At 44.6% G+C, this 13598-nt stretch overlaps 2 protein-coding genes across 7 annotated transcripts in view; one reads left to right on the top strand and one right to left on the bottom strand.

Annotated features, from left to right (window-relative positions):
- LOC105186512 (midnolin homolog) overlaps positions 1–3196 on the top strand; it is a 29722-nt gene extending 26526 nt beyond the window's left edge. For 3 of the 4 annotated variants that reach the window (XM_025298031.1, XM_025298028.1, XM_025298030.1), the window contains one exon: positions 490–3196. In XM_025298031.1, coding sequence (XP_025153816.1) covers positions 490–755 — 266 coding nt within the window. In that variant the 3' untranslated portion in view covers positions 756–3196. The remainder of the gene's footprint in view (positions 1–489) is intronic. The other variant, XM_025298029.1, reaches the window with a different exon arrangement.
- A 901-nt stretch (positions 3197–4097) lies between these two features.
- On the bottom strand, positions 4098–13236 carry mib2 (E3 ubiquitin-protein ligase mind bomb 2). 3 transcript variants are annotated; one of them, XM_025298026.1, is made up of 13 exons: positions 12808–13236; positions 12495–12732; positions 10993–11453; positions 10769–10884; positions 10029–10423; positions 9594–9806; positions 9338–9509; positions 8718–8979; positions 7847–8158; positions 7204–7567; positions 6830–7041; positions 6456–6700; positions 4098–6377 (listed from the first exon to the last, which is right to left on the bottom strand). In XM_025298026.1, exons 3-13 carry the CDS (start codon positions 11421–11423, stop codon positions 6064–6066), a joined length of 3036 nt encoding a protein of 1011 aa, XP_025153811.1. In that variant the 5' UTR covers positions 11424–11453; positions 12495–12732; positions 12808–13236; the 3' UTR covers positions 4098–6063. The 3 variants fall into 3 exon arrangements, with proteins under 3 accessions (XP_025153811.1, XP_011145068.1, XP_025153812.1); XM_011146766.3 differs by having other exon boundaries at positions 4098–6359; positions 12495–13235; XM_025298027.1 differs by lacking the exons at positions 12495–12732; positions 12808–13236 and adding an exon at positions 12258–12480.
- Positions 13237–13598: the final 362 nt, after the last annotated feature.

Here is a 13598-nt window from a genome sequence, read left to right as displayed (position 1 = left end):
TAATATGTGTACATCTCAGAATACAAGAGTTAAAATTAAGAGTCGTGGCTCTTACACAGCGATTGTTCACAGCCTTCGGTTTCAAAATCGTCCGAACACTTTTTTCCGCCCTCGATATAGTTTGGGGGGCAGCTGATGTTTCAATGAGAGAGACTTTATTTCTGAAAAATGGCCACAAAGCTCTCTTGTTGAACCTCTGCCTTGTTCCAAATTGCATCGAGAAAAGTACTCTAGCCGTTTTCAAATCAAGTGTGTACGATATAAAGTCTGTCCTTTGTAGCTTGTATTTTTTTGTGAGCCATCTTGAAATTTTCTTCATTCTGCTCTCTCTCTCTCTTCCCCACCACCAAGTGTCAAATCTATTGTACGTCTACTTCATTTTAACCGCAGAGAGCGCAGCTTGTTGCAGCTTGAACGAACAGAATTACAATGTAATATCATAATGCGCGATGCACTTAGGCTGATATTGTGATAACACTCGGTCCGCAGAGGAGTTGTCGAAGGAGAACGAGGCGACCAAGGGCAAGATGCGCCGTTTGCGCTTAGTCATGGAACAACGTCGCGCCAAGAGGAAAGCCAGACGACAGGCGCGAGCCGCGCCATACACCACCCAGTGGGCGGCGGTGACACCCGCCGACCCGAACCACGAGCCGAACACATCGACCGCGAGCACCAGCACCACCAGCACCAACAGCGCGGAGCCGCAGAGCGAGCCGGAGCTCCCGCCGTGTAGCCCCGAGCCGGTCGTAGCTTAAACAATTACGTCACCAGTCAATTCTTGACGCAGTAATATCCTCTATTGTAGATACATAGGGTAATTCTCTCATGTTTCTTTTGGTTTTTATTTTCTCTTCTATTTTCTGTCTATCGCACTGATTTATTCCAAAAAAAAAATGCAAGGATAAGGGTCCTATACACATACATACGCATACACCACACATACACACACACACATACATACACGCGCGCGCGAACGTATCACCATCACGGTTTGTTCCATGCGAATTGTTCTTCTGAATCCACGTGTTCTTCTGAGACTAAAAATGCCGCGCGACGTCTCCAACAATCGGTCCAATCCCGGTGCTTCGTCATTATTTCGTGTCTTTCTCTTTCTCTCTTTCTCTGTGCCTCTGTAAACCATTACTGCGGATCTGCGGAGTTTCTCTTCATACGATGCAAGTGTTTCACTTTCTCTGATGTTTACCTTCCGGCGTGTCTCGATGTAATAAACATATACGAGACAGACGGACACTGAAAGATCCGAGGAGGTGCGGTCTTTTCTGTCTCTTTCCTTGAAATTCCCCGACTCGAGATCCGGTTTCTCGTTCGTCGGCGCGATGCACGGCGATGTGACGTACGCGTCACGCGCCGATTCGCCGCCGGTCGTCGTCTGATCAGCGAGACGCGCGGCTGCTCGATCTGACCGAACCGCCGTCAATGACAAGCCGGCGATTTGCCGCAGCGGACTTATCCGGCTGCGGACTCTCAGGACTTTTGATCGTAGCTGACAATAATTGCGAATGAATCAGTGTGACGCCAACGTATCTCTCTATGCACACCGACCACGCAGTGAAAGGGTGGTCGGTGGTGGTGGTGAGTCCTTCAGAGAGCAAGGAGGAGCGGAGGGATCCTGACCGGGAGCGACTTCTTTTCGCCAGGATCGAAACTCGCTGACGAACGCGCGTCTGGCGAGCGAGAACAAAAAGATGCAAGGAAGAGAAGGAATGGGTTCGAAGAAGAAGAAGAAGAAGAAGAAGAAGAGAAGAGAAGAGAAAAATGCGCGGGGCGAAGTCGTACATTGTAACTTCGTCGACCGCTCTGCACGCTCCACACACACACAGCGATAAATAAATAATTCTCTCGCTATCGGGCACTTTTTAACCGATGTCTTATACGAATAGATACGTGTAGATACCTTAATCGTGCGCGTCGTACGAATTGCAAAGTAAGACTGTAAAGACCTCATAAAAGTAATGACACGCCACGCGAGATGGTCTTGCGACTCGCCTTGATGATGAAATTGTGTAGCTTGAACTAAATAGAAAGAAGCCACGATGATCCTCGTGCGTGCGTGCCCACGCGGAACTTGTGCAAGATTTTTCAGTTCGTTCCTTACGGACCGGTTGATCTAAATCATTGTGATCTGTCTTTTCTTCTAAGTTAGTGGCAAGTATACTTTCTGACGTTTTACTTCGCGGCGAGACGTGACAAACGCAAGGTGATTCGATTTGTTAAGCCGCGGGTTACGGAAGGAACAGGCCCGAATATTTCGATCAAAAGCAAAAAGGAAAAAAAGGAGCAAACGCGTGAGCAAAATCGTAAAAGAAAAAAGATAAAATAAAAGGGAGAACGGAAGGAAGTATTTGCAGAGAAAGATTATTTACGCATGTATTATTTTTGCATGTAACTTGTAAGATAATGTGATGCCAGGGCAAAGGCAAACCCGAAGATAGCACGTAGGAGCGAGTGCGTGCGTATCGAAATGGGACGCGAAGCGGATCAATCGGCTCGGAAACGGGATGCTCATATCAAGTCTACTTCTTTCTACTATCCAAGTTTACTTCGCGGAGTGAAGCGTTGCACACGCGAAGTTTCGGCGGTCGCCGAAACCGGGGGTTTCTCGATGAATCGTAAGCGCCGGTCAGGTCATTTTCGGACACTCGACCTTGTTGCCCCTCGGTAGAAGAAATCATGCTACATATTATTCTTCGACGAAGGAAACTATATAGAGAAGGTGGAGGAGGAGGAGGAGGAGGAGGAGGAGGAAGAAGAAGAAGAAGAGGAAAGCTGGAAAGGGGCATGTAAGTTTTGTAGCTGAAGTTAGACGATCGTACTCTCTGCATGGCATCGTATCGTGTACGGCGTCTACGATCCGTTTAAGTTAACTAGGTACTAAATAATACATACACATCCACACACACACACACACACACGGTAGATACACACATACATACACCACGTACATACACACACTAATAGAGAGAGAATACACTGCGTTTAGGTTTTATTTAGGGAAAAAAGAAAAAAATATTATTACCATTATTACATTATTATTATATATAAATATATATATCGTTAGTACAGCTACAATTTTTGCAAAACCGGCTCAACAATGTAATATACGACTACCTTTATCGAACCTTTATCGAGTACCAAAATAAATAAGATTGCTTGCTAAGCTAAGGGATAAAAAATTCATTTCAGTCTTGTTCTTTGGAGTGCGTGATGAGAGATGAGACTTGTGCGTTATATGTGCTTTTGTTATTGCTCTTATCAACGACGCGATTAGTCGGGAGAAAAAGCGAGAGAAAAAGAGAATCGATGTGGAAAGCTTCTCTCCTCGCGTTATAGTCGATAAGGCGCGCAAAGTTTATAAAAGACAAGAGAAAAAAGAAGGAGAAGAAGAAGCAGCAAAAAATAAGGAGCTTCTTCGAAGAAGCACAGTGAATTGGAGAGATTAAAGTTATCTACCGTAAAATTGTTTATTTAAATTATGTCTTAAGTTACGTACAACTGTAGAAACCTATCGACGCTTAAGAGTTTACGCGAATACGCTATCATAGTTTTATCGTACTTCACATCTTTTTGTAGTATACGCCGCACATACCTAAACGACAATACAGCTACTATTGTAGAAAAGAAGAAAGAAAAGGAGAAAAGCTAATATCATTTTGACGAATCAGAGATTTTGGCAGTATCACGAATTATACGCCGCTTTGTCGTTATGAACGTAAAATTCGCAATGCTTTACCCTGGAAGGGAGCACTTCGCAGCTCCGGCATACTAATCGATAAAAATCGCTCTTTCTCTCTCTTTCGGTCCTTATCGGTCCAGAGAGATTAATATGCTAGTCGATGTAAAAAATTGTGATTCGCGCAGCTCGATAACACCGAGGTACATCTTACTCCTTGTTCGTATAGATTGAGCGCTTCTCCTTGCGCCACGAGTATGATTTTCTTCTTTTCGTTGTGTCAAGTAGGAAGGCAAGATATCTAATACTGATAAAAAAAAGCGGATTCCTTCGAAAACCACAGTTTAGCAGCATTTGTCCTCTTTCATTCTCTCTTTCTCTCTCTATCTAATTATCTATCTATCTGTTACTGGTAATTCGACTGCTTGAGGATTCGTCCTTGCGGTTAAGCCTGTACCACGGTAATTGTCGGCTAATGTGAACGACGCGAATTGTATACGCCTTTCTGTGGAAAAAATGTCTCTCAATCGACGTGCGCTCTCTCGCAACGGAGGGCGCGCTTAAAATTAATTGGTTCCATGCTCCCAATCTCAATCGATCACAAAACGGATTACTTTATACAAGGTCTCTCGACGAGCATAATTCAACTATCTAGAAAATTTGGCTATAAGACTGGGTGTATTTCCCTCTATATAATATCTCTTACTCAATACTCAAAATGTGTCCAGCGAACGATGCAAATGTCGTAGAAGAGAAGGGGGTACATTCACACGTTGAAGCTGATATGGACAATTCAAGTGTCGCACATTGTAGTACAGTCAAAGTCCCACGCGATTTTACCGAATGCGTACCGACCACTCTTTTCTTCTCTCTATCTCTCCTTTTCCGTCTGTTTAATATTTAAAAGATCTCCATTTAATTGCATTCTCCGACGTGCATTTTTTTCTCGATCTGTTTTCGCCACAAACGGCAACATTTGATGGATTGTCTTTACGTTCTTTTCTAAATGTACACGGCAACGCGGCGTGTGAATGGAATCGACAAAGATCCCTTCCATTGAACTAAACAGCTCTGCAGACTATTATAAAAAGGAAGATGCTAATAAACTTTCTCATGCTAAATCATCTAAAAAAATTGCACCGAAGATCAAATCGTTCTTGAGCGTGCCCCTCTTCTCTCCCGCAAATGCGTGGCAAGAAGTGGTAAGAAGTTCGCAGGAAGTCTTGGAAGTTTTCGAACACGCACGTATAGAAATAATACGTCGTCGTTTCCTCGCGATAATGCGTGATGCGATATGTACGAACATGTTTCGTTTGTGGGCTTCTCTGATTGATTCTCATCGCGCTTTACTACTTTACTACTCGTCGAAGCGCGCGACCTTGTCTCTCGTGGCTACTTCGCGTTCGGCACATCCGCGCTCTCCTCTCAAACAAGGGATAAAAAATGGACGGGATGAAGCACAGGCGCGATCGCGCCGATTCGCGGAGAAAGGAAAGCGTGTACAAGATGTGTACATATGTCACAAACAACGTTCGTACGTCGCGCACGTCCGCCGGTATACGACACGAGCGGCGCTCGCACCGCTATCGATTAAACTAATTAATAATTAATCTCTGACAAAATCAACAAAGCGTAACGTAAAGTGCGTGCGGCTGCAGCCAGTATCCGAGCGAACGTGCGGTCTTGGTCACGCGTAAAAAATCTCGTTATGGCACGGTGTTGGTGCAACAATGAGAGCTCCCTCTCGTGGTCGAGAATTCGCCAGGTTCTCGCGTCCCTTTTTCACGTCGCGAAGAACGCGTCTCTACGGTTTTGGCAGTTTCGATTTGTCAGCGTAACCGGGCGCAACGCCTCGCGCGTTTAAATCGATCGGTAAACATTGCCTACTGATCATGCTCAGCAGGTTCCTCGCTTAATTGTTCGCCGCTCGATCGGACGTCTCTCGTGAAGGAAGATCGATACCTCGGTAGACGACGTGATATCTATTATTGCACATGAAAAAGTGGCGCGGACTTACTTCGAGTCGCAAGAGCGCACTTGTGAGATTAAAAATAGGATTTTCGAGACTTGAGAAGAGCAAGCTGTAAGTGAATAAAATGCTTCTCATCGACCGCCAGAGACGTCGAAACATTTAATGCTGCAAAATACATAATTTTATTTCCGTTTCCATTTGTCGCCACTCGCAACGCATGGTTTGCGCGCTTCTGAGACGATCTCGACCATTTGGACAGTAGAACGCGAGCTTGACAACTCGTCGAAATCGTTCCACGCGAGTCACAAATCTACTCGCACTACCAGCCGCGTCGAAATATCGATCCCTCTTCTGCCTGAGAGAAACATGTGTGTCGCTATTAAAACTGACGTCCGATCTCTTAATACAAGTTGATCTTCTTCGTGATCGTCTTACGACACATGTGACAGGTCTTCAGCGGTGCGGCGCAGTGCTCGCACGCACCATGTCCGCAAAGGAAGGCGACATTACGGCGACGTTCCATGCAGATGCTGCACATATTCGCTTCCTCGAGATCCGCGACTCTGGTCTCGAGGTAACGCAATCGCTCCAAGTCTTTGTCCTTCTCCTTTTCGCTGATCTCCTCCTTGCGTTTGCCCTCGGGCGAGTTGTCCTCTGGATTAGCTATGGAGACCTCGCCCGCCGCTAGTTGACCGTCTGGAACAACGCATAGAGCTGATAACATTAAGCCTATACGTAATCTCATGTTAACACAAGTACCATAAATCGTTATGTTAAATTACACACACATACCTTGAATCGTTTGCTTCTTGACGATCGTATGGCCGCAATGTGCACAGCCAACGAGCGCGCTATCGGAATCAAATCGGTTCTCTTGCTTCGTGCCGGATACGATCCCCGAACAATCCCGACATTCTGCATCGTCGCCGGCGCCGGGTATGCTCTTTCTCGCGTCGCGCAATCCTTCCGACGGTGACATATTATCTATTCGATACGTAGACGGCTCTATGTAACCGGTTGGCGGATTGTTCTCTATTCTGTAAAACGAATTGTAGAAATCAGTCGATTCCTCTACTGAGAGAAGGAAAAGCACTTGAAGTATATGCTTCGGAGTGTGCTTACGACACGTTCGAAACGAGCTCGAATTGAGCCTCGTGCGCACTTACTCTAATTGTGTGTTGTGATTTTGGTATCGGTAAGATCGTAAAAGATCGGCGAGCTGAGATGCCTGCGGGTCGGCCTCCAGAAGATCGAGCGGCGTCTTCTCCTTGTGATTCTTCGCCGTTTCGAGAAGCGTGCAACTTACGTCTATACTCACCAAGAAACAAGCTAATGCTAATTCAGTCTTTGCACCTTGTCTTGCCAGGGCCTGCCAGATCTGTGCGAGAAAGTTAATTTTAGCAATTAGAAATACTGGTCGAAAGAAAGGACTAGAGAGAGGATTTTGTCTAAAACAGCAAGAACGATCGTCTGTGCATCGAACTGCACCTCGATCGATTAGATATCGCAGTCGATGGGAAGCTAAAAGATTGCGTCGTACCGCGTATATAAGCGGCGAATCTCGGCTGCTCTCAGTTGTGGGCACGATGGTCTGTTGATTCGGGCTCTTGGCGATTGCAATGTGCAGCACAGTGTCACCGTCTTCGTCCGCACAGGCGATATTCGCGTTGTGATGCACCAACAGCTCGACGAGAGACCAATGCCCCTGTGAAGTCGCCAGATGCAGTGGGGTCTGCTGCCGATTGTTGCGCAGGTCGACCGTAGCGCGGCCGCCGTTCTGCGACAGGAGTATCGCCGCGACTTCCCTATGACCGTTCAACGCTGCCAAGTGCAACGCTGCGAAGCCATCGTCCTTCTTCACGTCCACCAGGTTCCGTGCACGCGCCACCAACTTCTCCGTTGCGCTGCGGATTTATGCGAATTCGTGTCAAGCTGAATTCTAGCCGTGATCAAGTCTCTGACAGGGGATGGATCTTTTAGAAGATTTGAAAAGAGGAGAACGTTTGGGTAGCTTGAGACAAGTAATTTTAAATTACTGCTTGAAATGATGTCAGCGATTGCGTTGGAAAAATTCTTAGCAAACTTTTTTCAACAGACACTATGGCTAATTAAAACATTACCAGATGAAATCCGAAGACTGACTAATTAATGAACTTGACTGGGACTACTTTTGAGACACGTACTGAGCGTTGCCTTTGAGTGCGGCATGATGCAGCACGTTGAAACCGCGTTTGTTCCGCAGCTTGAAATCCACTCTCTCGCAGGCACACAGCGCGTCAATTATGTCGAGCGCGTCTTTCCCAATCGCGTCGTGCAACGCCGTGTCACCGTAAGAGTCCTGCAGATTGATGTCGCAGTGATAACGTAACAACATCTTGACGCACTGTGCATGCTGTTTGTTCACTGCCACGTGCAAGGCACTACATCTGCCATTGTTAACGGCGTTGATAGTCGCTCCCCGGGATAGCAACAGTTCCATCACCTCCGGTTGATTGCTAAGCGAACAGAGAAGAAAAGTTTCGGTATAATTGATCCGTAAAGCGCGTATTAGAGTCTTCAATATTAAAAAAAAATCATTTAGGAGTTCGTTAAACTGCCAGTTTTCCCTTTGCGAATCGCAAAGATCGCAAAGACAAGCATGTAGTTGTTTGTCACTGTTTCTATGTCTCGAATTAATGACAGTCGTTGCTCTAAAAATTTAATAAGAGGATCAACCGCTCAGCACATTCGACTGTAGAATTGATTAAACATGTCACGATAATAATCTCGATATTAACTACGTGAACATTGAATACAGTTTTTTCGGAAGCAAACTTAGGCGCAAAAAAGAATGGCACAGAGCGACATCAAATTGGTGGCTGGTTGTTAGATGACCCATTATTATAACGTTATAATTAGACTATTTATATGTACACTTTCTTTGTTAAATTCCTTTGTATTATTTTACACAAATACACACACATTTTGCTTGTATGTCAGTATGTCAATTATTGTTAAGTAAGACTCCCACGCATTTGCCGCTCTTTTCTACGTTAGGATTTGATCTCGATATACCCAAATGCTGCATAATGTAACGGCGTATCCCCATCCTCGTCCACCGCCCGTAAGGAGGCACCAACGTCCAGCAGGAGGTTGCAGAGATCGCGTTGGCCTTGGTGCGCGGCTACCTGCAAACACGTTTTTTTGCCGCCGCCGGGAGCACGCGCGTCCACCCTGCCCGGATACTTCTTCAAGAATTCACGCACAGCGGCCACACCAGCCTCACCTCTAGCTGCATCCCTCAACAATTTCTCCACTTCGCTGTCGGTACCATCAGCTGCACGAACGATATCAGACAGTTGTGAAAGGAGCTCTTGTTATTGTTAAAATAATTTTTCACAACAAATAAGCCTTTTACAAATTCTCACGACGCGATTGTTGAATCGTGAAATCATCGAGAACGGCTGTGATCAATTCCTTTCTGTCAACTTTTACTGCTGTAATAATTATAATCTCTATAATTTCGTGAATTTCTTTGTTTTGGAAAGTTATGTGCAAATCGATACTAAACATGAGAAATTTGTTAATATTAATTTGAAGTTAACGAGAGAAGCGACGCAATTTAACTTCCGAGAGGCTTGCACCACGCTCTCATCTTGTAAGGACGATCTCATCTACAACGACAGTAAACATACCTGAGCGATCTCTAATTATGTTGGCATCGTAGTGCGTAGCAGCAGCCACGTTCGTCCCGGCAGGGACGAGGACGACACTCAGCGGATTAAACGTCCACGTGTGACTGTCCAACGCCACACGCAAGTCACCGTCGGCATAGATCTTCATTACTTTTCCGGTTTTTCCCAGCGCCTGCGAACGTATAAGATCGATTTCACACGCACGTTATTGCGCCGTGGCGTTAATAAAACGCGAGATAAAAGGCGGCAAACCAACATTTTTCATCACGTCTATCCACTCGCCGTGACCGCGTTGGTAATGCTTGATGGCAGTCAGATCGCTCTTCACTCTGACCACATCACCAACGACGAACGCGTCCTTACTGGTAACTTTCGTCAAAGCACCCGGATGGAAGGTCCATCTATTATTACAGCCTTCATATTGCACGCGAATGTCTCCTTTGTCTGTAATTCGGTGCACCGTGCCAATCTAGATGTTCGATTAGAAAGTCTCGTTACGCAACAAATATATTAGCCACACACATACATATATTAATCATATTAATTCCATCCCGACAAAGTTACATTCAGCTTAACCAAAGCTTAAGCTTCCCTCGTTTCCTCGCGCGTTCCGGAGATGGGAAGGCGAGTTTCGAGGAATCGACGAGACTTGAGTTACAAGCGAGAAACGAAAGTGACATTCGCGAAATACCTTTCCTATGCATTCGGCCATTCGCGGATTCCACCCGCCATGGCCGGAATCCTGCATCTCCTTTAGCATCTCAACTTCGAGCAGCACTTTCACCCTGTCACCGACATTGAACGTTAGATGGTGCGGACTAGACGTAGCATTGGTGACACCGCCGTTCTTGGCCGTTGTCGAGTTGTTCCCGTTGTCCGGAATAGTCATTACCGGCTGGCCGAGTAGCGGGAGATGCTCCCTGTAATAAGTACCGGACTTGGCTTCCTCCACGTAGCACAAGTCCACACAACCCTTGTAGCCCAATCGATACACATTCGTGCTGCCCGTAGACCATGTGACTGTGGCAACGGACCGACAACTCTCATTGTCCCATCCTCGTATATCCATGACCCTGCCTGTTTTCCCTGAAACATCCGGGAAATCCGGATCGGTAAGTTCTTGCGCAACTAATTTACATCGGCTCGAGTCAGTGACGTAAAGGCTATTAAGTCTGAATAAATGTGTTTGTTTAGAGCTCGTATCAAACTATATCAGGTGCTATAGATCGAGGATCGCGGATCGAAAATTGAAACTCAACCAAGATTAATTGCTCGTGATAAAACGAGTCAAGGTCAAAATTAGCTGACTAGCGTCGAATCCTCATTTCTAAACCGCAACCTTCGATCTCCAATACCTAGTTTGATAAAGACTTAAAAACGTCATCTCATACAGTTGTTAAACTTCAATTATTCATTACATGTAATACATACCACGGCCTCCGTCTTGATTTCCCCACTCCCAATCCGGACCACGAATGACCTTTGCCCCTATGAAGATTCCCTTTAACGGCATCTTGGTACAGCCTTCTCTTGGTGTTAATTGAACCCTGTGTCAATTGGATACCGTGAACACGATCGTAAAATTTCATATTCAGACTTATTCAGACAATACTCTCAATACAATGGAAACTTGCAAAAAAACTGTAAATACTAACCCCACGGCATTAGCTGTTTGAAACCGCTTAAACGTATGCGTCAAGTCATGCACGTCGCCCATGTAGCACTGTGTGCAGAGATCATAATCAAAGCACTGCGAGCACTTCCACCTGATGCCGCTTATCCCGTGCCTTTTGCATCCATCACAGATGATATTGGAGTGCTTGATGCCAGCGGATGCATTATCAAATACCAGTAGATCATAAGCACCTTGATATCCAATTCTGTAATTACTTCTGGAGCCATGGTCCCATTGGACGATTACCGTCTTATCCGGCGTCCGATCAGCAGGATTTGGACTAGAAGCCGAGTTTCCTGTAAATGGAGGCTTCCCAATCTCCACTACTGTCCCAGCATGTCCTTCGCCGCCATCCTGATCATCCCACTTCCAATCTGGACCACGAACAACTCTTAGACCAACTTCTAACATCTTCAAGCGTATAAAATTTGGCTTCTAATCCTGCAAAGAAAAATAGTATGTAAATTAATCATATCCAAACAAAATATACATACACAGATACACATATTGTGTATAAATTGCATATTAGAATCTGTCCAGCAGAGGATGGATTCTATATAAATTGTTACAAAATCTTTTTCTTATACATTAGTCTTATTAATACTATATTACATAAAAAATAAAGGAACCAAACAGTTTAAAATTTAACTGTTTAAAAGGCAGTTTAAAACAATTAGAGAATATTTCTTCAAACATATACATCATTCGGATAGTTCAATATAACCTGTTTTAGACAATATGATTTTTATAGTAGAATTTCTTCTTATTACACTGTCAAAATATAATATTGATATGATAATAATCTCATAATTGTAATAAAAAATAATTTGTTCTTTCTTGAAGAACTCCTTGAACCGATGTGCACTTATGCAGTAAGTTGGAATAAAACAAGGTATACTTGGCTCATTCTAACTTATTGCATCATTGTGTGTTAGTTCAGAAAGTTCTTCAAAAAAAAGCAAATTTAAGAATATTAATTATTCTTGAGGCATATCTATAATATATTGTATAAAATCAGTATGTCTTTCAAGCATGCGGTAGCCATTCATGAAAATATTTGGCAAAAAAAATCACAATATCCTGCTTTAAAAGTTGTAGGATATATAAAATGTTCTGATCAACCAAAATACACAATATGATAATTAATTACTCTACATAATATTGTCTATAAAAATTGGCTATACATTGTATAACTATAGAAGTTTCAAAAACAGTACATAGATTCAGTCCTCAACATCAAGATACCTTATACCACATTTTGAGGCAGCTATTGAGTTTCCTCAAAACTTGTTGCAAGCTAACATTTATACAGTATTTACTTCGAACTCAGCAATTTGAATATTCTGATTTCCTTCTCGTTTTCCTCATAGCCAGTGCACTCAGTTATCTAACGTATAACTCGCTCCTAAATTCACCTCCAATGTAGTCTTCGGACAGAGCGAGCGTTCTCGGTGAAAACGCACTTACGCGCCACGCACATACCTGATACAAGCTCGAGCTCGGTCCTACGAGCACGGTCCCTATGAATCATATGCAGCGGAGCGGCGGCGCGGCCGACGTAGCCGATAATCCGTGAGATCGTATCTGGCGAATACTGCCGTGGCTGGTGGTGGCGAGACGCGTGCGGTAGTTGGAAACGGTCCGTGGGGAAAAGCCGACATTACGCAGCATCATTGCCGTAGAATTACGCACGCTCCATCGCCGGCACGACGATGAAGAACTGCGTAGGTAGTGGTGGTAATGTCAGTGGTGACGAGGATAGTGGTGGTGGTGACGATAGTGATAGGGTCCTTACGTCTTCACTGCTGATGACAGTCGACCTTACAAATGCATCCCACTAGTAACATCTCCATCAGTCGACAACGTTGATTTGATCATCGACACGACGCGGCATCGGTCTGCCGTGAAGCTGTATTATTTGACAATAGAAAAGTTTTCTGACTTGTTAGTACTACTTGAAGATAAAGACTCTGATCTGTCGTTAAATTGCACTGTTTGAAAATAAAAAGGCGGTAGCTCTTGTTAAGTCGTACTACTTGAATATAAAAAGGCGTTATTCATCGTTGAGTCATACTACTTGGGAATAAATTTGAGCTCTGCGGGATGGCTGTTTTTCTGAAACGTAGTTCCGAAGTCTACGCTACAAGTCGCTATTGTTTTTACCGACAAATTGAGATAGTAGCACCAGAGAAGAAGCTAAGAGCGGCCAACACGACGTTTTCGGCGGCACCGATTTTTCGCACTGGAAATGGGCGCCATCTGCATCTATTTTGAGAAAAGAACTACGATGCTACATCCACTTTTAGGTCTTGGTGGTAAAATCTACATGTGGTGGAAGTCCGTGCTACATCCACTTTCAGGCGGTTTATATCCGTGCTGCAACCATAGTTACTACAGAGAGAAGCCTGAGAGCGGGCATGGCTACATTTACAGCGTTATGGAAAAGTTGGCTGATTCGAAGCGTCAACTGGGTCCATTTTTCATGGACATGAACTACTAAGCCAATGTCCACGATTTGTTGATACTATGTCGTGTTTGTACCCATTTGTACCACTTTGCATTACGTTTGTACCTCGACCGCTTCGG

The sequence above is a fragment of the Harpegnathos saltator genome, unplaced genomic scaffold (genome assembly GCF_003227715.2).
Source record: "Harpegnathos saltator strain DR-91 unplaced genomic scaffold, Hsal_v8.6 scaffold202, whole genome shotgun sequence".
Classification (NCBI taxonomy): domain Eukaryota; kingdom Metazoa; phylum Arthropoda; class Insecta; order Hymenoptera; family Formicidae; genus Harpegnathos; species Harpegnathos saltator.
This window is presented reverse-complemented; position numbering and strand designations above follow the sequence as displayed.

What these genes read in the sequence shown, in the direction of transcription:
- mib2 (XM_025298026.1), bottom strand. Translation starts at nt 11,423, where the DNA reads ATGTTAGAAGTTGGTCTAAGAGTTGTTCGTGGTCCAGATTGGAAGTGG. An exon ending in TGGCCGAATGCATAGGAAAG is followed by an intron (nt 9,807 to 10,028) that starts GTATTTCGCGAA and finishes TCGAACATCTAG; the next exon opens with ATTGGCACGGTGCACCGAAT. An exon ending in TTACATTATGCAGCATTTGG is followed by an intron (nt 8,159 to 8,717) that starts GTATATCGAGAT and finishes CTGTTCGCTTAG; the next exon opens with CAATCAACCGGAGGTGATGG.